The sequence below is a fragment of the Cherax quadricarinatus genome, chromosome 10, assembly GCF_038502225.1.
Source record: "Cherax quadricarinatus isolate ZL_2023a chromosome 10, ASM3850222v1, whole genome shotgun sequence".
NCBI classification, from domain to species: domain Eukaryota; kingdom Metazoa; phylum Arthropoda; class Malacostraca; order Decapoda; family Parastacidae; genus Cherax; species Cherax quadricarinatus.
The window spans coordinates 19,330,468-19,355,392 of NC_091301.1; the positions used below are offsets into that span (position 1 = coordinate 19,330,468).

Sequence of the window (24,925 nt, forward strand, 5' to 3'; positions counted from 1 at the left end):
GAGACAACTTGTACATAATGTAAAGTGTTTGCATTGTGGTATAATACAAACGTGTATGAATGAAAACCAGACACGTGCCTAGTTTCTTTACATTACGTGTGGGTGGGGTGGGCTGCCCTGGCTGGCTTCCATGCTTCCCAAACCTGACTTCCTACAAATAAAATTCACCGCTCACCCTGCATTAAGACTACAAATATTTTAAGGTAATTAGTGAATGTATTGTACCTATGTGTATTTTATCGCTCTGGAGCGCTTTAATTAAATGTCGTAGTACAGTGGACCCCCGGTTAACGATATTTTTTCATTCCAGAAGTATGTTCAGGTGCCAGTACTGACCGAATTTGTTCCCATAAGGAATATTGTGAAGTAGATTAGTCCATTTCAGACCCCCAAACATACACATATAAACGCACTTACATAAATACACTTACATAATTGGTCGCATTGGGAGGTGATCGTTAAGCGGGGGTCCACTGTATTTTACGTATGGGTGGGGTGGGCTGCCCTGGCTGGTTACCATATTTCCCAAACCTGACTTCCTACAAATAAAACTTACCTCTCACCCTGCATTAAGACTACAAATATTATAAGGTAATTAACCCTTAAACTGTCCAAGCATAGATCTATGTTTGTGCACGTAACGCTCTGACCTTGATTTTCTCCATAAGAAAGAATGTAAAAAAAAAAAAAAAGTAGATCTACGTTCAGAGCGCTATGCGAGTGAACGTAGATCTATGTTTGGACAGTTTAAGGGTTATTGAATGTACTGTATGAGTATTTTATCGCTCTGGAGCGCTTTAATTAAATGTCGTAGTATATTACATGTGGGTGGGGTGGGGTGGGGTGACCTGGCTGGCTATCATACCTCCCAAACCTGACTTCCTATGAATAAAGCTCACCTCTCACCTGACATTAACCCCTCAAGGGAGGTTCCTTGATGCTGGTGAGGGGCTCTTGATCTAGGGAATTGGATCTGTGCTCCAGTTCCCTGAATTGAGTCTGAATGCCTTCCATCCCTCCCTCACATGCGCTGTATAATCATACGGGTTTAGCGCTCTCCCATGTTGATAATAATCACCCTACATTAAGACTACAAATATTTTAAGGTAAGTAATGGGTGTACTGTGTGTGTATTTTACTTTTTGTTTTTAATGCCTAGTTCTATTGCTAATTTAACCCTTTGAGGGTTTCGGCCGTACTAGTACGGCTTACGACCCAGGTTTTTTGACGTACTAGTACGCCTAAATTCTAGCGCCCTCAAATCTAGTGGGAGAAAGCTGGTAAGCCTACATATGAAAGAATGGGTCTATGTGGTCAGTGTGCACAGTATAAAAAAAATCCTGTAACACACAGTGCATAATGAGAAAAAAAAAACTTTGACCGTTTTTTTGGAATAAAACAGCGACTTTGCAATGTATTTTCGTATGGTATTTATTGTTGTATTCTAGTTTTCTTGGTCTCATTTTATAGAATGGAATACATATTACAGAAATTGAGATGATTTTGACTGGTTTTACAATGAAAAGTACCTAGAAATTGAGCTCAAAGTAGCAGAAATGTTCGATTTTTACCAAAGTTCGAAAGTAAACAGATCATACCAAGCGTCCAGTACACTTCAACTGGTGAGTCTAATATTTTTTCGCAAGTGTGCCAATATTATTTATACCATTTTTTACACTAATGCAGTAGTCTGCATAACAGTAAATCTTCTATTTTTTGTGAGAATAAAAATTCAAAGTGGAAAGCAACAGAATGTAAGAGGGGCCTTGAGACGTGACTAATGAACAGAGGAAATGTCATTTTAGTGCCAGGAATGTCTTTCTTGTTTATTCTGGACCCTATTTGGAAATTGGCATCTTTTGAAATTTGTGTGAAATTGGCAAAATTGCTAAATTCTGACCACTGTACTGGATAGTTGAAATCGGTACATGGGTGGTTTCTTGCACTCATTCGATAGAAAAAATGGAGTTCTAGTGAAATATTCGTTTTTTGTTGACTAGTACAGTGCAATTGGCCGAAAATAGGGCTCAAAGTGGGCAAAATCGCCAATGTGTAAACATCGCCGGGACTGCTAACTTCGCGAGAGCACAGTTCCGTAAGTTTTCCATCAAATTTCATACTTTTGGTGTCATTATGATCGGGAAAAGATTCTCTATCTTTTCATAAGATTTTTTTTTTTTTTTTTTTAAATTTGGCCGACCCTGAGAACGAGTCTGAGAGAGGTCCTGTTGACCCTCAAAGGGTTAATATATGTTAGTGTAAACTTGTTATCTGGCATATGCATTTGTAAGTGGAAAAAAACAGCATTCTGCTTTCCAGCAGTAGCCTGGAACCTAACCTGCTGTATACATGGGGCCCTACTGTACTGTAATTACAACTTTGAACTGTTTTTAATGTACAGCTATTTAACACAGGTATGACTGTCAGTTTATTCATTGGGTGTGGAGCAGTTTGAATGTGTAAGACATTTCTCTTCATAATTATTTGAAATATAGACAAAGCTTGTTCTTGGTGAAGTTATTAAATTTATTAAAAAAAAAATTCAATGCTTTCAGCTTCATATAATTTGTTATATAATTGTTATATATGAAGAATATTTTACCACAAATATTAGATTCTGTGACAGTACTAAAGTTAGGGTTTAGCACAAAAGAGCAACATGCATTTGCTTAATTTTCAGGTGAAGATTGCAGTGCAGAAAGAGATCCAGGCCGGGGCAGTGCTCCAGCAGGAGTTTATAGTCGAGTTTGTCGTGGTGGGTCAGATGTGTGATGATTGTCACCGGGTTGAAGCCAAGGATTACTGGGGAGCAGTAGTACAGGTTTGTAATATTTTGCTGGTTATTATAGTGGTAATACAATTCTCCTTTGTTTTTCTTGGTGTAATTTTTAACCTTGCTCATAACCCTTTCAGGGTTTCGGACGTACTAGTACGGCTTACGCACCAGGGATTTTGACGTACTAGTATGCCTAAATTCTAGCGCCCTCAGATCTAGTGAGAGAAAGCTGGTAGGCCTACATACGAAAGAATGGGTCTATGTGGTCAGTGTGCGCAGTATAAAAAAAAAACCTGCAGCACACAGTGCGTAATGAGAAAAAGAAATGTTGACCGTGTTTTTTGGATTAAAACCGCGACTTTGCAATGTATTTTCATATGGTATTTATTGTTGTATTCTAGTTTTCCTGGTCTTATTTTATAGAATGGAAGACATATTACAGAAATTGAGATGATTTTGACTGGTTTTACAATGAAAAGTACCGTGAAATTGAGCTCAAAGTAGCAGAAATGTTCGATTTTTACCAAAGTTTAAAAGTAAACAAATCATGCTAAGCATCCAATACACATCAACTGGTGAGTCTAATATTCTTTCACAAGTGTGCTGATATGATTTATATCATTTCTACAATAGTGCAGTAGTCTGCATAACAGTAAATCTTCTATTTTTTGTGAGAATAAAAATTCAAAGTGGAAAGCAAAAGAATGTAAGAGGGGTGTGGGGACGTGACTAATGAACAGAGGAAATGTTATTTTAGTGCCAGGAATGTCTTTCTTGTTTATTCTGGACCCTATTCATAAATTGGCATCTTTTGAAATTTGTGTGAATTTGGCAAAATTGCTAATCTGACCATTTTATTGGATAGTTGAAATCAGTAAATGGGTGGTTTCTTGTACTCATTCGATAGAAAAAAATGGAGTTCTAGCGAAATAGTTATAATTTTTGTCAACTAGTACACTGGAATTGGCCGAAAATAGGGCTCAAAGTGGGCAAAATTGCCGATGCGTAAACATCATCGAGACCGCTGACTTCACAAGAGCATAATTCTGTAAGTTTTCCATGAAATTTCATACTTTTGGTGTCATTATGATTGGGAAAAGATTCTCTATCTTTTCATAAGAAAAAATAATTTTTTTTTTTTAAATTTGGCGACCTTGAGAGCAAGTCTCGGAGAGGGCCTGGTGACCCTGAAAGGGTTAACCCCTTCATTGTTCTGACCCCTCTAAAATTAACTCTTTCACTGTGCAGACCTCCTGAAATTACCCTTTCACAGTCCAGACCCTCTGAATTAACCCTTTCACTCTCCAGACCCCCTGAAATTAACCCTTTCTCTGTCCACAACCCCTGAAATTAACCCTTTCAATCGCCATCAAGTAGAACTACGTCACTGGGACTAGGGTCCCTGCATAGTTCTGCATCATGATCTCATCTCACTTAGATAAGCTTTAAGTAGTAAATTTTGGCCGATAAATGAGAGAATGGAGCTGTGCGGTGTATGGACAGTATAAAAAAATCCTGACCCATACATTTCATGATGGGTAAAACAAAACTCTGACCATGTGGATGGTTTAAAATAGTGACTTTGAGGTGTTTTCTAGGATGGTTTTCATGGTTTCATTGACTGCTGCTTGGTATCATTTGATAGTATAGAAGACATACTAATGAAATAGAGAATTTGATTGGTTTTAGGACTGGAAGTAGCTTAAAATTAAGCTCAGAACTGTGGAAATATTACATTTTTGCCAATATTTCTCTTATATTTTATTGTGTGAGAACTAGAGTAAATCTTTTATTTTTGTGTGATTAAAATTTTAAAAAGGAAGGCAAGTGTATAATATAGGAGAGGCCTGGGGATGTGATTAATGAACAGAGAAACTGTCATTTTAGTACCAGAAATGTCTACATCGTTTATTTTAAAATGGTATATTTTTTTTAATTTTGTGTAAAATTGGCCAAATTGCCAACTTCTGTGCACTTTATATGCTAGTTGTGATAGTTGAGTGAGAGATTTTTGTCCTCAGATGATAGAATGGAAGGCATATTAGTGAAATAGCTAAGAATTTGGTTGAATGGGGCAATGGAATTGGCTTAAAATAGGATTCAGAGTTGGTGAAATTACCAATGCATAAATTGCGCCAAGACCACTAACTTTGCACCTGTGTAATTCCATAAGTCTTCCATAAATTTTGTTCTTTTGGTCTCATTACTTTTAGAAAAAGATTCTCTACCATTTCAGATTTTTTTTTTTATAGTGGACACCGAGAGGAATATTAATTTCTGGGGTCTGGACAGTGTAAGCATTAAAGCCCATGCTTCACACCTATATAGCAATATTGGAACCATTGTACTGTGGTATGTTTCCATTTTTGCCTCCGTGGATAAAGTTTTGTCTCAACAATTACCATACATACCCCCCACCCACCACCACTACCACCACCACCACCGTCACCATTTTTGCCTCCGTAGCTGAAGTTTTGTCTCCACAAATACCATGCATAAATCCACACACCCCACCCCTGCAACTACATATAGGTGAGGATAGGCGAGTACATACATTATATATACAGTATTGTGCTATTCTCTTAGAGACTTTCTTTTTTTATGATGTAAATGAAAGGATTTCTTCTATTGATGTAATTTTTTTAGGTACGACAGAAGACAGACCACAAGCGGACATTCTACTACCTAGAGCAGTTGATGTTGAAACACAGAGCTCATGAGAAGACTTTAGGCATCAAACCAGCTCATGGTAAGATAATGTCAGAATTCTACATCTGATACTTTGTAAAGGTGAAGTGTCACTTTTTAGTGTTTTTCCTTATCTCTTTTTTGCAAAACATTTTGTCCTGCTCTTGTGTATCAGTTTTGTAATATGCCTAATTTTCAGTATTGATCATGTTTCCTACTAGTATTAGCCAAGGCAATAGATGGTGGTGGTTTCGTGTGAAGAAAATCTTAACCTGAATTTTGCCAGCAAACTATTGTAATATTTCTGAGGTCACTGCAAGTTATTATTATTGTTTTCAGAGGGTTTAGACTTCTACTACACCAATGAACAAGGTGCAAGACAGTTAGTAGACTTCCTCATGTCAGTTGTTCCCTGTCGATGGACACACTCCAAGAAACTTATCTCTCACGATATTCACTCCAACTCTTACAATTACAAGTTCACCTTCAGGTAAAGAATAAATTGCCTTAGAGAATTTCTTGATACAGTATTTATACTGTAATGTATATCATTTCTTTGTAAGGTGCTCAACTAGTGCAGTTTTGATATACAGCAAACAACTACCTTTTGTGCAAGTTATGTAGCAGAAAAAGTGAGGTACATGTATATATGAAACACAATGGAAAAAGCGAGGTATACATGAAGCACAATGGGTGAAGTGAGCATCTTATGGGAAAAATTGGGTTATGTTGCATGCTACCTCCAAAAAAGCCAAACAACTTTTCTTTTGAATACACAAGTCACCTAAAATAATAATTAACTATTATACGATGATTTTAAAAGGCACGCAGATGTTAATGGGCACATTAAAATGTTGTTATAGTCTGGTACAGGATGATTTAACCTAGCATAACCTAATAAAAGTCAAGCGTTGTGAATACACATATTAAATTCTGGTTGTTTTGGCTTGGCATCAGTGGAAAGGTGAAGTAAGGCCATACCAGGAAAATTTTTTTTTTGCTGTATGGTCAGTAGAGACAACAGCATCCATAACTAAAGGTAAACTCATTTGTAGGCTTTCCTTCCTGCTCACACACTGTTTTACAGTAAGATAAGCCTTTCTTATGGATCACAAAGAAATTAAGAGGCTCATGTTTCTCCTGAATCTAGTCATTAAGCATTTTTTCAGCTTTATTTAGCTGCATTGATAGCTTTCTCATTTTTTCCCAACAGGTCACAATTTGGGTTACTCATCACACGAGGTCTTCTCTTCTCAAATTGAATGATTTTGATTCCCTCATGTCATAGGCCTTGGCTGCATCAATCACACATGCATCACCTTTATCCATACCTGTTACATCTAATTTCTTCACTAAAGGCATAGTTTCATACTTAAACTTCTTGGCATGATTTCGTTTTTGAAGCCATGATTAATATCGAGACATGACACAGGGTGATAAATAGACAGGCAATGCAGTGATAACACAGGAAAGAGTAATCGTATGGTATGCATCCTCAAGGCAACTGGTGGTGGCATGGGTGGGAGGCAAAGGGGTCGGTGTCCAACAAAGCCAAGTCTACGATGAAACAAAGAGGCCCGAGGTGCTTGGGAGGGAAGTTGGCCTGCCTGTACTGATGCGATGACTGGTTTCCATGACTGGAAACAGGTAGAGCCACAACAAAAGGTGAACCTTTGGAATTAAATGTGAAAATAGATACAAAAAATGAATCACTAACATTCCAAAATGCAGTAGGTGGAGGTGCAAAAGGTGGTTGTCTATCATATGTGAAGGTTCATCAGCCCTATCAGACCCTCAAAGAGTATTTGATAAGGCCAATTCCTCCTTATGGATAGGAAAAGATAGAAAAATCAATGATAACATAATAAGATAAACAATTTTATTAATATGTAGAACTTGTATAGAATATAAAACACTTAAACATGAAAATAATCCTACCTGAAGCAAAGAATGAAATATATAAATAATTGGTGACTCAGCTAATATGTACATAATTTTTTTTTTTTCAGCAAGTCGGCTGTCTCCCACCGAGGCAGGGTGACCCAAAAAGAAAGAAAATCTCCAAAAATAAAATACTTTTATCATTCAACACTTTCATCTTACTCATACATAATCGCTGTCTTTGCAGAGGTGCCCAGATACAACAGTTTAGAAGCATATATAAAGATATACAGTGGACCCTCGAGTTTTGGCGGCATTGACTTTCGTGAAATCCGACTCGGCAAGTTTTTTCGGCAAAATTTGGCCTCGCGGTTCGTGATTAAACTCATGATTCGGCGACCGTCTGGTACCCGTCCGCCTGTCACCGCGCACACAAAGCCAGTCTCCCACGCCATTCATGCTCAGTGTGCCATTGTTTACCAACACGTGACCATCACCCCGCTGGTTCATACATAATAATCCATTGTTTTTTGTGATTGCAACTGCTAAATAAGTCACCATGGGCTCAAGGAAAGCTAGTGCAAGCCCTTTGGTAAAGAAAGTGAGGAACACGATTGAATTCAAGTAGGAAATCATTGAAAAATATGAGAGTGGAGCGCATGTTACAGAGCTTACCAGGATGTATGGCAAACCCCATTCAACCATTTCTTCGATCGTGGCGAAAGGAAAGGAAATAAAGTGTGCTGTTGTTGCAAAAGGGGTAGATATGCTGACAAAATCCTCGAAGAAGTGGAGAGGTTATTGTTGGTGTGGATTACCAAAAAACAGATTAAGGACATTTGTGCAAAGTGGACTGAAGTGCAAACATTTATGGATGAACTTCACCCTAACAAAGCTGTTGCAGGCCGTATTGGCAACATGTACAATGACAAGCGTTGTGTCCTACTTCAGACAAATCTTAAAGAAACGCCAGAAACAGAGCTCTCTGGACAGATATTTTGTGCGACAGGGTTCCAGTGACTCTCAAGTTGTTCCCAGTGCGTGCCAGTGTCTTTAAAAAACAAAGAAGGGAAGTAACCCCAGATAAGGACTTCATACCTGAAGCCCTAATGGAAGGAAATTCTCCTTCCAAACAATAGTGTACACCTTCCTCCTATTCCCTCCTCCTGTCTTCCATCCACCCAGAAGTCTTCAGTAAAGGTAAGTGTAATGTTATTATTATTTTTTATATGCATGTACTTGATTTCTCACTGTTTTCAGTATGTAAATCTTTATTTAATTCCAAAAAAAATATATTATTTTAATATTTTTGGGTGTCTGGAACGGATTAATTTTATCCCCATTATTTCTTATGGAGAAAATGGTTTCGCCATTCGGCATTTTTGACTTTCGGCAGGCGCTCTGGAACGGATTAATAACGAAACTCGGGTGTCCACTGTATAGCATATCCCTCCAAACTGCCAATATCCCAAACCCCTCCTTTAAAGTGCAGGCATTGTACTTCCCATTTCCAGTACTCAAGTCTGACTATATAAAAATAACCGGTTTCCTTGAACCCCTTAACTAAATATTACCCTGCTTACACTCCGACAGCTCATCAGGTCCCAAAAATCATTCATCTCCATTCACTCCTATCTAACACACTCGCACACACTTGCTGGAAGTCCAAGCCCCTTGTCCACAAAACCTCCTTTACCCCCTCCCTCCAACATTTTCAAGGACAACCCCTACCCCATCTTCCTTTCCCTACAGGTTTATACGCTCTCCATGTCATTCTACATTGATCCATTCTCTCTAAATGACCAAACCACCTCAGCAACCCCTCTTTAGCCCTCTGACTAATACTTTTATTAACTCCACACCTTCTCCTAATTTCCACACTCTGAATTCTCTGCATAATATTTACACCACACATTGCCATTAGACAGGACATCTCCACTGCCTCCAACTGCCTCCTCACTGCAGCATTTACAACCCAAGCTTCACACCCATTTAAGAGTGTTGGTACCACTATACTTTCATACATTCCCTTCTTTGCCTCCATGGATAACGTTTTTTTGTCTCCACATATACCGCAATGCACCACTCACCTTTTTTCCTTTGTCAATTCTGTGGTTAACCTCATCCTTCATAAACCCATCCGCTGACACGTCAACTCCCAAATATCTGAAAACATTCACCTCTTCCATACTCCCTCTCTCCAATGTAATATCCAATTTTTTTTTATCTAAATCATTTGATACCCTCATCTCCTTACTCTTCTCTGTATTCACTTTCAACTTCTACCTTTACACACCCTCCCAAACTTACCCACTAATGTTTGCAGCTTTTCTTTAGAATCTCCCATAAGCACAGTATCATCAGCAAAAAGTAACTGTGTCAACTCCCATTTTGTACAGTGGACCCTTGGCTAATGATGACATTGGATAGCAATGTGTTTTAGTGTAAAAATATTGGCTCGGCCAACGATGAAAAACCCTGTTAAGGACGATCGTCCCCAATGTGTCCGCCTGGCCGTCCAGCCTGAGTGCGCCTCAGCTTCCCTGCCTTCAGCTAGTGTGCCATTGTTTACAAGCCAGGGCGGACGGTTCCACGCATACATTTGACACATTTTGTATTATTCCATTGCTTTTAGTGCTTGTAACTGCTAAATAAGCCACCATGGGCCCCAAGAAAGCTTCTAGTGCCAACCCTGTGGTAGAAAGGGTGAGGTGTACAGTCAGATTTAAGAAAGAGATAATTGCAAAGTATGAAAGTGGAGTGTGTGGCTCTGAGCTGGCCCGGTTGTACAACAAACCCCAATCAACCATCACTACTATCTTGGCTAACAGAAAGGCAATCAAAGAAGCTGTTGTTGCAAAAGGTGCAAGTATACTTACAACACAGAAATCGCAAATACTCGAAGATGTGAAGAGACTGTTATTGGTGTGGATCAACAACAAACAATTATCAGGAGATAATGTTTCACAGTCAATCATATGTGAAAAGGCAGGGCAGTTGCATGACGATTTAATTAAAAAAAATGCCTGCAACTAGTGGTGATGTTAGTGAATTTAAGGCCAGCAAAGGTTGGTTTGAGAGATTTAAGAATCGTAGTGGCATACAGAGTGTGATAAGGCATAGTGAGGCTGCCAGTTGTGACCAAAAAGCGGCTGAAAAATATGTGCAGAAATTCAATTAGTACATAGACATTGAAAACTTAAAACCTGAACAAGTGTTTAATTGTGACAAAAGAGGCCTTTTTTGGAAGAAAATACCAAACAGGACCTACATTACTCTGTTTTGTAGTAATGCTAGTGGGGATTGCAAAGTTAAGCCTCTACTCATGTATCACTCTGAAACTCCCAGAGTGTTCAAGAAAAACATTGTTATCAAGGCTTATTTGTGTGTGATGTGGAGGGCAAACAGTAAGGCATGGGTCACTAGGGACATTTTCCATGATTGGTTCTATCATGTGTTTGGCCCCACTGTGAAAAATTACCTCATGGAAAATAAATTGGACCTCAAGTGCCTCCTGGTATTAGACAGTGCTCCTGCTCATCCTCCAGACTTGCCAGAGCGAATTGCGGGGGAGTTGAGCTTAATCAAAGTGAAGTTTTTGCCTCCTAATACCACTTCTCTTCTCCAGCCCATGGACCAGCAGCTCATTTCAAATTTCAATAAACTGTACACCAGAGCAGTGTTCCAAAAGTGCTTTGAAGTGACCTCAGACACTGAATTTACCCTAAGAGAGTTTTGGAAAAATCACTTTAGTGTCCTCAGTTGCATCAACCTTATAGGTAAGGCTTGGGAGGGAGTGACTTGCAGGACTTTGAACTCTGCATGGAGGAAATTGTGGCCACAATGTGTACAAGATAGGGATTTTGAAGGGTTTGGGGCTAATCCTGAGGAGCCTATACCAGTTGTGGAATCTACTGTGTCATTGGGGAAGTCCATGAGGTTGGAGGTTAGTGGGGAGGATGTGGAAGAGTTGGTGGAGGACGACGATGAAGAACTAACCACTGATGAGCTGCAAGAGCATCTGCAACAGCAAGAGACCACAACTGAGGAAATTGCTTCAGAGGAGGGGAGAGAGATGGAGGAAGTTGCCTTCTTCAATGATTAAGGACATTTGTACAATGTGGACAAAGGTGCAAGCCTTTATGGAACAACATCACCCTGACACAGCTATTGCAAGCTGTGCTGGTGACTTTTACAATGACAATGTTGTGGCCCATTTTAGGAAAATCTTAAAGGAACGCCAGGTAGAGAGCTGTGGACAGATTTTTGGTGCGACAGAGGTCCAGTGACTGCCAGCTTGTTCCCGGTGACATTAAAAAAAGAAGGGAAGTAACCCTGGAAAAGGACTTGCTATCTAAAGTCCTTATGGAAGGGGATTCCCCTTCCAAACAATAATACACCTCCATCATCTCCCCTCCTCCCATCTCATCACTCATCATTACATCTTCAATAAAGGTAAGTGTCATTTATTCTTCATGTAGTATTTATTCTGCATGTAGTAGTAGTTATTCTTCATGTATCATTGTTTTCTGTGTAGGAAATTGTATATTTCATGTGAAAAAAATTTTTTTTTTTAATACTTTTGGGTGTCTGGAATGGATTAATTGGATTTCCATTATCTCTTGTGGGGAAAATTAATTCGGCTGATGATAAAATTGGTTAAGGACAAGCTCTGGAACGGATTAAAATTGTTAGCCGAGGGTCCACTGTATTTGATTCCCCATTATTTAATCCCACCCCTCTCCCTAACACCCTATCATTTACTTCTTTTACAACCCCATCCATAAATATATTAAACAACCATGGTGACATTACACATCCCTGTCTAAGATCTACTTATACGTACCGGGAAGTAATCTCGCTCTCTTCTACACACCCTAAATTGAGCCTCACTATCCTCATAAAAACTCTTTATAACTTTTAGTAACTTACTGCCTATTCCATATACTTGCAACATCTGCTACATTGCTCCCCTATCCACTCTATCATATGCCTTTTCTAAATCCATAAATGCAATGAAAACTTCCCTACCTTTATTTAAATACTGTTCACACATTATTATTTTTTATTATTATCACACTGGCCGATTCCCACCAAGGCAGGGTGGCCCGAAAAAGAAAAACTTTCACCATCATTCACTCCATCACTGTCTTGCCAGAAGGGTGCTTTACACTACAGTTTTTAAACTGCAACATTAACACCCCTCCTTCAGAGTGCAGGCACTGTACTTCCCATCTCCAGGACTCAAGTCCGGCCTGCCGGTTTCCCTGAACCCCTTCATAAATGTTACTTTGCTCACACTCCAACAGCACGTCAAGTATTAAAAACCATTTGTCTCCATTCACTCCTATCAAACACGCTCACGCATGCCTGCTTCAATGTAAACACTTGATCTACACATCCCCTACCCACTCTAAAGCCTCCTTGCTCATCCTCAATCCTACTCTCTGCCTTACCTCAAATTCTTTCAATAATAACCCTACTGTACACTTTACCTGGTATACTCGGTAAACTTCTTCTTTCTTTCAACACACGGGCCGTATCCCACCGAGGCAGGGTGGCCCAAAAGGAAAAACGAAAGTTTCTCCTTGTACATTTAGTAATATATACAGGAGAAGGGGTTAATAGCCCCTTGCTCCCGGCATTTTAGTCGCCTCTTACAACACGCATGGCTTACGGAGGAAGAATTCTGTTCCTCATCCCCATGGAGATAAGAGGAAATAAACAAGAACAAGAACTAGAAAGAAAATAGCAGAAATCCTAGAGGGGTGTGTATATATATATGCTTGTGCACATGTGTAGTGTGACCCAAGTGTAAGTAGAAGTAGCAAGACGTACCTGTAATCTTGCATATTTATGAGACAGACAAAAGACACCAGCAATCCTACCATCATGTAAAACAATTACAGGCTTTCGTTTTACACTCACTTGGCAGGACGGTAGTACCTCCCTGGGTGGTTGCTGTCTACCAACCTACTACCTTTAACTCAGTAAACTTATTCCTCTATAATTTTTACAATCTCTCTTGTCCCCCTTCCCTTTATATCAAGGAATGATACATGCTCTCTGCCAATCCATAGGTACCTTCCCCTCATTCATACAAAAAATACCAACCACTCCAACACTATCCCCCCCTTCCCCCTGCTTTCAACATTTTCTTTTATATCCAATGGATATAAAAGGAAAAGCAATAAGAACAAGAACTATAAAGACAAAATCAAAGAAAACTCAGATGAGTGTGTATGCATAAACGTGTAGATGTATGTGTAGTGTGACCTAATATGTGAGTAAAATAGCAGTGTCGTGCTGATGTTCTGGGCACATAGTTCTGAATCATGGTTTGGAGCACTGAACTGGTGTTGATGACTGGTGGATGTGACTGTTGTGACACCTGAAGAAAATAGAGAGTAACCTCAACATGAGTAGAGATTATGAAGAACTGAGGTACTGGGATCCTCTGACAGCCCATCCAAAGCAGTAGAGTTGCCAGTCATGAACCACAATGAAATTTTGTTGGGATGACAAGTGGAGAACGGCTTTAGGATGGTATGAAGAGGATTGCGTGTCAGCTACAAGCGGAAGGAGACCAGTTTAGGTACTGATGCCAGATTATATCTCTGATTTAAGTATAGATCTTTGCTGCCCCTCTTATCTCGCCTGTGTCAGATTACCCGATCCAACAAACAAGACTATAAAAAGAAACAGAAAATTACAAACCATTCAAGAAATCACTCACATGATAAGCATACTGCCTTTAAAAGAAGCGATGAGGACAAATATGATTACATTACTCTCTGTAAGTCCATATTAGGTCAGGTTGAATTACCAGAATATAAACCTAAACAAGGGTGAAGCTCTTGTTTAAACTAAATTGAACAAAACACAAAATGTATTATTAAACAGGAATGGATTAGATACAAACTTGATAGGAGCCAAAATTCAAGTGACTGTCAACTTGTCGGATGGACACACGTCAACTCCCACCGGGTGGAGGAGGGGGGGGAGGGGATTAGTGGTAATGATGCATACACTTTACAGAATAAGCATACTGCCCAACAAACTACCACCACCACCACCACCACCACTACTACTCATTCATGCTTCCACTCCTATCTAATGAACTTTTCCCTCACAATCATGTTTAACCCTTAAACTGTCCAAACGTAGATCTACGTTCACGTGCGTAGCGCTCCAACCTTGATTTTCCCCATTTGAAAGCATGTAGAAAAAATGTAGATCTATGTTCGGAGCCCCCCCACACGTAGACGTAGATCTGTGTTCGGACAGTTTAAGGGTTAAATTGGAGAAACATAAATTTTACTGTGGAGCCTTTTCTAAATACACATGTCTGATCCTGATCTAGTGATGTTTTGTATAAGATTGTCTTATAGTGTTATTTTTTATTACTTTGGATATGTTTAATAATAAATCAGTATATATACAGCATTAGTAAAATTAATTTTCACTTTATCTTTTCAGTGTTGAAATTGTAACGGTTTGTAAAGACAGTGTGGTGTGTCTCCCTTCCAAGCTAGCTCATCAGCTAGGTGGCATTGGACAGATATGTGTTGTCCACCGTGTCACCAACCATATTGGACTAATTGATCCTTCTACTGCTCAGTGTATGTTAGAATTTCACAGCCATCTTGTTACTCATTATTCCACTTTTATAAGGTGACCCCACAATAATATGGCAGACTAGTACCTCAACACCAAGTAGCAAGGTAAACTAGTACTGCCACACTTAACCCTTTGTCTGTCGCAACCCCAAATCCTGAGGTGTCTCCTGGTGTCGCAAATTATTTGAAAAAAAAAAAATCTTATGAAATGATATAGAATCTTTTTCCGATAGTAATGACACCAAAAGTATGAAATTTGATGGAAAACTTACGGAATTACGCTCTCGTGAAGTTAGCAACCTTGGCGGTATTTACGAATCAGCGATTTCACCCACTTTGAGGCCTATTTTCGGCTAATTCCATTCTTCCAGTTGACCAAACTCATAGCTATTTCTTTAGAACTTCATTTGTTCTATCGATTGAGTACAAGAAACTGCCCATTTACCAATGTCAACTACCCATTAAAGTGGTCAGAAACTGGCAGTTTGGCCAATTTCATGCAAATTAAAAAATATGCCAATTTCAAAATAGGGTCTAGAATGAACAATGCAGACATTCCTAGCTCTAAAATAACATTTTCTTTGTTCATCAGTCATGTCTCCAGGCCCCTCTTATATACTCTTGCTTTCTATTTAGATTTTTTTTTCAAACAAAAAATAGAAGATTTACTGTTATGCAGACTACTGCAATATTGTAATAATTGTATAAGTAATATCAGCTCATTCATGACTGCATATTAGAATGGCTAGTTGGACATTTATTGGACAATGACGTCATTTGTTTACTCTTGAACATTGGCAAAAATCAAACATTTCCCCTACTTTGAGCTCCATTTCAAGGTCCTTTTCATAGTAAAACCAATCAAAATCGCTTCCATTTCTATAATATGTTTTCCATTCTATCAAATGTGACTACGAAAACGAGAATATAACCATGAAAACCATACGAAAATGAACCTCAAAGTTGGTGTTTTAATCCAAAAACACAGTTGGCGTTTTTTTTCTCATTATGCACTGCATGCTACAGGATTTTTTTTATACTGCACACACTGACCACACAGACCCATTCTCTCACATGTGGGCCTACCAGTTTTCTCCTGCTTGATTTGAAGCCGCTAGAATTTTTGAGTATATGTACGTAAAACACATTGGCTTGTAAGATGTATATACAGTGGAACCCCGGTTATCGGCCGGTTTGGTTATCGGCCAGCTCGGTTATCGGCGCTCGGTTATCGACCGTTTTGGATGCATCCATTCGCCGGCTGGGGCAGCTTGCGCTTCAGTTTGGCTTTGTCTCTCGGTGGCTGAGGAAGCTTCTGCTCATACATTCAAACATTTCGCTTGTTTACCATTGTTTTTAGTGGTTTTTCTTGCAGTGCAACTGTAAAATAAGTAACCATGGCTCCATGGTAAGGCTTGGAAGGGAGTGACTTCCAGGACTTTGAACTCTGCTTGGAGAAAACTGTGGCCAGATTGTGTCCAAGAGAGGGATATTGAAGGGTTTGAGACTCACCGTGACCCTGACCCTGCCGACCCTGTGGACTCTATTGTCTTTGGGGAAGTCCTTGGGGTTGGAGGTGAGTGGTGAGGATGTGGAAGAGTTGGTGGAGGACCACAGGGAAGAGCTTACCACTGAAGAGCTGCAAGAGCTTCAACTTGAACAGCAACAGACTGCAGCTGAGGAACTTGCTTCAGAGGAGGAGGAAGAGGGAGTGAAGGAAGTGCCTTCTTCAGAGATTAAAGAGGTGTGTGCAATGTGGACCAGGGTGCAAGCTTTTGTAGAGAAACACCACCCTGACAAAGCTGAAACAAGCTATATCTGCAACATGTTTAGTGACAAAACCCTGTCCCACTTCAGGGAAATCTTAGAGATGCCAGAAACAGAGCACTCTGAACAGTTATTTTGTGAGACAGGGGTCCAGTGACTCTCAAGCTGGTTCTAGTGGCATTAAAAGACAGAGAAGGGAAATAACCCCAGAGAAGGCATTGCTACCTAAAGTCTTCATGGACGGGATTTCCCTTCCAAACATTAACTCCTCCCTCTTTCCTCCTCCCTATCTTCCAGAAGCCAGCATTAGCCTTCAATAAAGGTATGTACGTAATACATAATTGTAAAAATACATAATTGTAAAAAAAAAAAAAAATTTTTTGTGAATATTTTTGTTTGGAACGAATTAATTTTATTTTCATTAATTCTTATGGGAAATATTAATTCAGTTATCGGCCGACCTTCAGGAACGGATTACGGCCGATAACCGGGAGTCCACTGTATACGACCGAAACAGTCATATCAAGAAGCATAAATAATAGGAGTCCTCAGGTTGTTCTTCAACTCTATACATCCTTGGTTAGGCCTCATTTAGATTATGCTGCACAGTTTTGGTCACCGTATTACAGAATGGATATAAATTCTCTGGAAAATGTACAAAGGAGGATGACAAAGATGATCCCATGTATCAGAAACCTTCCCTATGAGGATAGACTAAGGGCCCTGAAACTGCACTCTCTAGAAAGACGTAGAATCAGGGGGGATATGATTGAGGTTTATAAGTGGAAGACAGGAATAAATAAAGGGGATGTAAATAGTGTGCTGAAAATATCTAGCCTAGACAGGACTCGCAGCAATGGTTTTAAGTTGGAAAAATTCAGATTCAGGAGGGATATAGGAAAGTACCGGTTTGGTAATAGAGTTGTGGATGAGTGGAACAAACTCCCAAGTACCGTTATAGAGGCCAGAACGTTGTGTAGCTTTAAAAATAGGTTGGATAAATACATGAGTAGATGTGGGTGGGTGTGAGTTAGACCTGATAGCTTGTGCTAACAGGTCGGTTGCCGTGTTCCTCCCTTAACTCAATGTGACCTGACCTGACTAGGTTGGGTGCATTGGCTTAAGCCGGTAGGGACTTGGACCTGCCTCGCATGGGCCAGTAGGCCTTCTGCAGTGTTCCTTCGTTCTTATGTTCTTATGTTCTTATGTTCTTAAATAATGATTACAGAGTGTACCACTAGAACGCCTAGCATGGCTAGGCATTTCGGGCAGACTTAGTTTAATTCTTTATTTTAAAATATTACAAATTATGAGGTAAGTTGGTATTATGGCTAAGTGACTAAATACTAGTTTGTGAGTTTAGCAATGTGAATGCTTTTGTTTTGGCACAGTACATAGTTTCAGTATTGGAGTATCATAGGATTCATTATTTTAAGATTGAGATTAATATTTCTGTTTATGGTTAAATGGGTGAGTGAGTGTAAGTGTGAACCACCAGGTGGTATTCGTGTAGTTAGTTGATGGGGTTTATCAGGGAGATAAGATGTTTTCTAATGGTAGTTTTGAAGGTGATGAATGTGTCTGCAGTTCTAGAGTTCTCAGGTAGGGTGTTCCAGATTTTAGAGCCTTTGACATACATTGAATTTTTGTAAAGGTTTAGTCGGACATGGGGAATGTCGTAGAGATGTTTGTGTCTGGTGTTATGCCTGTGGGCTCTGTCACAACTATCAAGAAAGCATTTTAGGTCAAGGTTGATATTGGAGTTTAAGGTCCTGTAGATGTAGATTGCACAGTAGTAAGTGTGGATGTACTGAACAGGGAGTAAGTTTAGATCTATGAAGAGTGGGGGGGTGTGTTGCCAGGGATGGGATTTAGTGATTATTCTTACTGCAGCTTTTTGTTGGGTTATTATTGGCTTTAGGTGTGTTGCTGCAGTTGATCCCCAAGCACAAATAGCATAGGTGAGGTATGGATAAATAAGTGAGTGGTATAGTGTGAGAAGGGCATTTTGCGGCACGTAGTATCGTATCTTGGAGAGGATCCCAACTGTTTTGGATACTTTTTTGATTATGTGTTGGATATGGGTGCTGAAATTCAGGTTGTTGTCAAGGTATAGGCCTAGGAATTTGCCCTCATTATGTCTGGTAATTAGAGTGTTGTCGATCTTAATGTTAATTTGTGCATCTCCTGCTCTGCTACCAAACATAATATAGTAGGTTTTGTCAGTGTTAAGCATAAGTTTATTGGCTGTCATCCAAGTCGATATTTTGATCAGCTCCTCGTTAACAATGGTGTTGAGGATGGCAAGATTAGGGTGAGAGATGACATAAGTCTTGTCGTCAGCAAAGAGAATGGGTTTCAGGTGTTGGGATACGTTTGGAAGATCATTGATGTATATGAGGAAGAGCAGGGGACCAAGGACACTTCCCTGCGGAACTCCAGTATCAAGTGGCCATGTTGTTGATGCTGTGTCTTTAACCCTTTGAGGGTTTTCGTCGTACTAGTATGTCTTACGCGTAGGGGTTTTTGTCGTACTAGTACGCATAAATTCTAGCGGCCTCAAATCTCACAGGAAAAGGCTGATAAGCCTAGATGTGAGAGAATGGGTCTGTGTGGTGGGTGTGCGCAGTAGGAAAAAAATCTGGGACCCAGTGGTGCATTGTGGGAATGCCATCATAGTACACAATTTCCACCGTGCCCTGTGGTAAGAAGTTCCTCACTCCTCGGCGAATTGGGACACTTTTGTTCCCCAGTGACAGTTCTAATACAGATGGAAGTGACAGTGAAGATGAGTTTCAAGGTTCTGGTGAGGTTTTGACCGAAACTAATGACCATAATATGGGTAATAGTGAGGAAAACCCAGACAACCCACAGCCTTCCACCTCTGGTGCTGGGCCGTCGTTCAGTTGTACCAGAATCAAAGAGGAAACTCCTATTTCCCAAAATCCCAGACTCAGATGTGAGCATTGGTGATGATAATGATAGTGATTATGAACTACAAGATCTTCAAACTTGTTCCAAGAATGGAGGAGGAGGAGGAGGAGGAGGCAGAGGAGGAGGAGGCAAGAGGAGGAGGAGGCAAGAGGAGGAGGAGGCAGAGGAGGAGGAGGAGGAGGAGGAGGAGGAGGAGGAGGAAGAAGAAGAGGAGGAGGAGGAGGAGGAGGAAGAAGAGGAGGAGGAGGAAGAGGAGGAGGAGGAGGAGGAGGAGGAGGAAGAAGAAGAATACGTAATGATAACAATAATACATAATAATAATACATAATAATAATAATACATAATAATAATAATAATAATAATAATAATAATAATAATAATACATAATAATAATAACAGGTAATAATAATAATATGTAATAATAAATGTTCACCCATGACAGTAACAAGATAAGGGGAGATAACATCTGATAAGTGCTGACGTTTGATGAGGGTAAATGAGGGTAGAGCTGATGCCAAAAGATGAGATGAACATCGCCCTCCCTTTGTTTTCGCTGGTATACTAACATTTCTGTCTGTCTATTTGCCTGTCTGTCAAGCTCCCTGTCTATCCATCTAGCTCTCTGTCTCAGAGAGCCACAAGACTGCGTCATCACTTTTACTCACATCTTCAAGCAGAGTATAGCACTTTGTCTGGGTTTCTTGGGTTATCCTAGGTAATTTATACCATGTATTCTTGTATTTATGTGTACCTGTGAGACAGAGATAGACAGACAGATAGAATGAGGGAGAAAGATAATTAGATAGAATGGAGGAGGGGAAGCAGCATCCGACCCCATTGTTTTGACAGGCCGAGGGGGAAAGAGTAATGAGCCAATATGTCACTTTGACAGCTGCGGACTCCTTGTAATTTACACTATGGACAAGGAGGAGAAGGAGTAGGGGGAAGAGGAAGAAGAGGAGGAGGAGGAAGAGGAGGAGGAGGAAGAGGAGGAGGAGGAAGAGGAGGAGGAGGAAGAGGAGGAGGAAGAGGAGGAGAAGGAAGAGGAAGAGTAGGAGGAAGAGGAATAAGAGGAAGAGGAGGAGGAAGAGGAATAGTACGAGGAAGATTAGGGGGAAGAGGAGGAAGAGGAAGAAGAGGAGGAGGAGGAAGAGTAGGAGGAAGAGGAAGAAGAGGAGGAGGAGGAAGAGGAGGAGGAGGAAGAGGAAGAGTAGGAGGAAGAGGAAGAGGAGGAAGAGGAAGAGTATGAGGAAGAGTAGGGGGAAGAGGAGGAAGAGGAAGAAGAGGAGGAGGAGGGTGGAACACTAGTACACTGGTACTGGTACACTAACATTTCTGTCTGTCTATTTGTCTGTCTGTCAAGCTCCCTGTCTATCTGTCTATCCGTCTAGCTCTCTGTCTCAGAGAGCCACAAGACTGTGTCATCATTTTTACTCACATCTTCAAGCAGAGTATAGCACTTTGTCTGGATTTCTTGGGTTATCCTAGGTAATTTATACTATGTATACTTGTATTTATGTGTACCTGTGAGACAGAGATAGATAGACAGATAGAAAGAGAGAGACAGATTGAAAGAGATAGAATGAGGGAGAAAGATAAAACACCATTGTGTATGACACCATGTTTCAGAGTTCCACAAGCTGCAGAACTAATAGGAATATGTTCAGTGACTGTATATTGGTATATATATTATAGAACAATAATAATAAACAATGTTTTGTATTGTTTGTTTTTGTAAACAAGTTTTGTAAACAATATATTGATAATTATGTTTGTGTGCTTATTGTGTTGTATACAACGAGTGTATATATGTACATTGCACCTTACTTTGGTCTCACAGGCCACATAAGTTATGTGAAAAAATAAAATAGTGAAAAAAACAACAAACCTTCAAATACAAGTAAACTAAAGTTTACCGGGTGAGCGGCAGTCGCCGCTGTTGCCATACGCGGCTCATTTTCTGCAAACTTCATGCATCCATATCTCCGTAAGTATTGATGGTAAATTTTTTTTGTTTATCCTATAATGTTTAGAAAAAAAAACTCTATTTTTTCATAAGAAAAAATAATTTTTTTTTTTTTTGAAATTTGGCCGACCCTGAGAACGAGTTTCGGAGAGGGCCTGTCGACCCTCAAAGGGTTAATGGTAACATACTGATACCTATTAGTAAGGTAAGATTTGAAATAAGCAAGCGCATGGCCTCTTATACCGTAATGGTCAAGTTTGTGGAGTAGGATGTCGTGGTCTACTGTGTCAAAAGCTTTTCTTAGGTCAATAAAAATTCCTAGTGGATATTCCTTATTTTCCAATGCTGTGTAAAGCAGATCTAGCATTTTTATGATTGCATCATTAGTGCTTTTATTTTTCCTAAATCCAAATTGGCAGGGGTTGAGTATGTTTTGTGCTGTTATAAATGAATATAGTCTCCTGTGCACGAGTTTCTCAAAGATTTTGGATAGCAATGGTAAGTTTGATATTGGCCTATAGTTGTTTAAGTCTGTAGGGTCACCACCTTTATGTATTGGTGTAACCCTTGCCATCTTGAGTAGTTTCGGGAAGGTGCTAGTTTCTAGTGACTTGTTAAAAAGTAATGAAATAGCATGCGAAAGGATATGGGCCGCTCGCTTGTACAGTAATGGTGGGACATTAGACAGATTCCCTGAGTTGTTTTTAAGTGACTTTATAATCTCGGTGACTTCCGAGGGCTCAGTTGGTGCAAGATAGAAGGAATTTGGGAAATTCCCATCTAGGTAGTCCCCGGCATGGGCATTAGTATGTGGGATTTTATTGGCGAGATTAGATCCTATGGTTGAGAAGAAGTCGTTTATCTTGTTAGCTGTGTCAGTGGGATGTAGTGGTGTTTCATTAGGTTTAGTTAGGACAATATTCTTGGTTTTTTTCAGTTTGATCATTCTCCTGACACACTGCTTCCACTTAGACCTATTTATTGCCACTTCTTATGCTTTGTTCAAATGCATGACATGTTTTCTCACACACTTGCCATATCTTCATATTCTCTCTCTTCCCTTCGTACACACAAATTTACGTATATGCATATACATTCATTTCTCATCTTTCAAGGGAGTGCCTTGATACCAGTGTAGGGCTCCTAAGAAAAGGAATTAGACTTATCCTCACCTATCCTCACCTTCCTTGGATCTAACTTGATTACCTCCAGCCTCTCTCTACTGGCATTGTATAACCCTTATAAGTTTGGCATTTCCAGTGAACCTAATGATGATAATAATCACTTACTCTTCCATTCATTCAGTCTGACCTTCAGTTCTAGGATACTCCTCAGTCATAATATAGCACATACCTTTGCACTCTGCACATTTCTTTTATTGTATCATCACATGCTTCCTACTCAGACTGTCCATCAACTGAAAAACCTATGTAGCTAATGCTTGCCTAGCAAATCTAAGAGTGGCCATCAGGAATCTCAACAAGAATCTTTCCAACCACTTTCTGCAAAATATGTCATTCCCATCTTGGAATGTGCAGAACGAGTATGGTACCCACACCTGAGGAAGCATATTAAGAAACTGGAGAAAATGTAGAAGTACACAACAAGGCTTGTTCCTGAGTTAAGGGGCATGAACTATGAGGAGAGGTTAATGGAATTGAATCTAATGACATTGTAAACTAGAAGAACCATGGGAGATATGATAACAATAAATAAAATACTCAAGGGAATTGATAGGGTAGACAGGGACAGACGGTTTGAGAGGCGAGGAACAGGAACTCAGGGACACGTCTAGAAATTAAAAACACAGAAGTTGCAGCAATGTCAAGAAGTATTTCTTCAGAGGGTGTTCGGAAAGTGAAATAATCTTAGTGAAGAAATGGTGGAGGCAGGCTCACTACATTACTTTAAGAGCAGGCATGATGAGGTCCACTAGTCTAGGGAGGAGTGAATCTGGCAAGCAGCAGGTTGAGAGGTGGGGCCAGTAGCTAAGACTTGACCCCTGCAGCCACATATTGCTGAGAATATATAGGCAAAGAGGGAATGTATAAAGTGTATGGTGGTACCAACACTCTTATATAGGTGTGAAGCATGGGTTGGGAATGTTGCAACAAGAATGAGGTTGGAGGCAGTGGAGATGTCATGTCTGAGGGCAATGTGTGCTGTAAATATTATGCAGAGAATTTATAGTTTGGAGATTAGGAGGAGGTGTAGAGTTATTAAAAGTATTATCCAGAGAGCTGAGGAGAGGTTGTCAAGGTGGTTTGGTCATTTAGAGAGAATGGAGCAAAGTAGAATGAATTGGAGGGTGTATAAATCTTTAGTGGAGGGAAGGCAGGGTAGGGGTTGTCATAGGAAGATGGAGGGAGGAGGTAAAGGAGGTTTTGTGTGCAAGGGGCTTGGAGATGCATCAGGCATGCGTGAGGGTGTTAGATAGGAGTGAATGGAGACAAATGGCTTTTGGAGTGTGAGCAAGATAATATTTTGTGAAGGGATTCAGGGAAATCAATTAGCCGGACTTGAGTCCTGGAAGTATAGTGCCTGCACTCTGAAGGAGGGTTGGAGATATGTTACAGTTTTTGAACTATAGTACCAGCATGCCTATGGCAAGACAGTAATGGAGTGATTGATGATGAAAGTTTCCTCTTTTTTTTTTTTTTTTGGTCATCCTGCCTTGGTATGAAATGGCCGATGTGTTAAAAATAAAATCCTCAGAACTATCTCATGTATTTATGTAAATTTTGTATTCAAGGTTGTTATAAGTCTGTAACATGGGGATATGTCAGGTAAATCAATTGGTAGCACATGGGGAAATGTCAGGTAAATCAGTTGGTAGCTTATCCTTCAAACCCTTGGGGAACTAATAATTTACTCAGCATCTGTTTCCATATGCTGTCACTCCTTGGTATATTTTAAATCTACTTATATTATGTTCATAGACTAGTGAAAACTGTGTATACCCATGCATAGTTCGAGATTTTAGGACCAGATTTTCAGCAAAAAGCTGGAAGATGGATTGAAATTATGACATAGTGAGGGCCTACCACACTGGATTCCTACAGTAGTTGATCACTGAGTTGCCAGTTAAAACAGAATAGAGGAGCACTGCAGTAAGCCTAGTTGCCCTTGCTAGGCAGGCTCTACTCAACTCCAACCTTTCTCGCTCATATTTGTCCAACCTATTTTTAAAGTTAACCTAGGTTTTAGCTTCAGTGATCAAAGGAGGAAGTATTTCACACTGTAATGTAGTTATAGTTAGCTTAGTTAACCCTTAAACGGTCCAAATAGATCGAC

The 24,925-nt window shown here is 39.9% G+C and overlaps 1 protein-coding gene across 1 annotated transcript in view; it reads left to right on the forward strand.

Moving 5' to 3' along the window:
• Nmd3 (60S ribosomal export protein NMD3) overlaps positions 1-24,925 on the forward strand; it is a 61,799-nt gene that overhangs the window by 6,867 nt on the left and 30,007 nt on the right. Inside the window, exons 3-6 of the mRNA XM_070083683.1 lie at positions 2,681-2,821; positions 5,423-5,525; positions 5,804-5,954; positions 14,825-14,967. Coding sequence (XP_069939784.1) covers positions 2,681-2,821; positions 5,423-5,525; positions 5,804-5,954; positions 14,825-14,967 — 538 coding nt within the window. The remainder of the gene's footprint in view (positions 1-2,680; positions 2,822-5,422; positions 5,526-5,803; positions 5,955-14,824; positions 14,968-24,925) is intronic.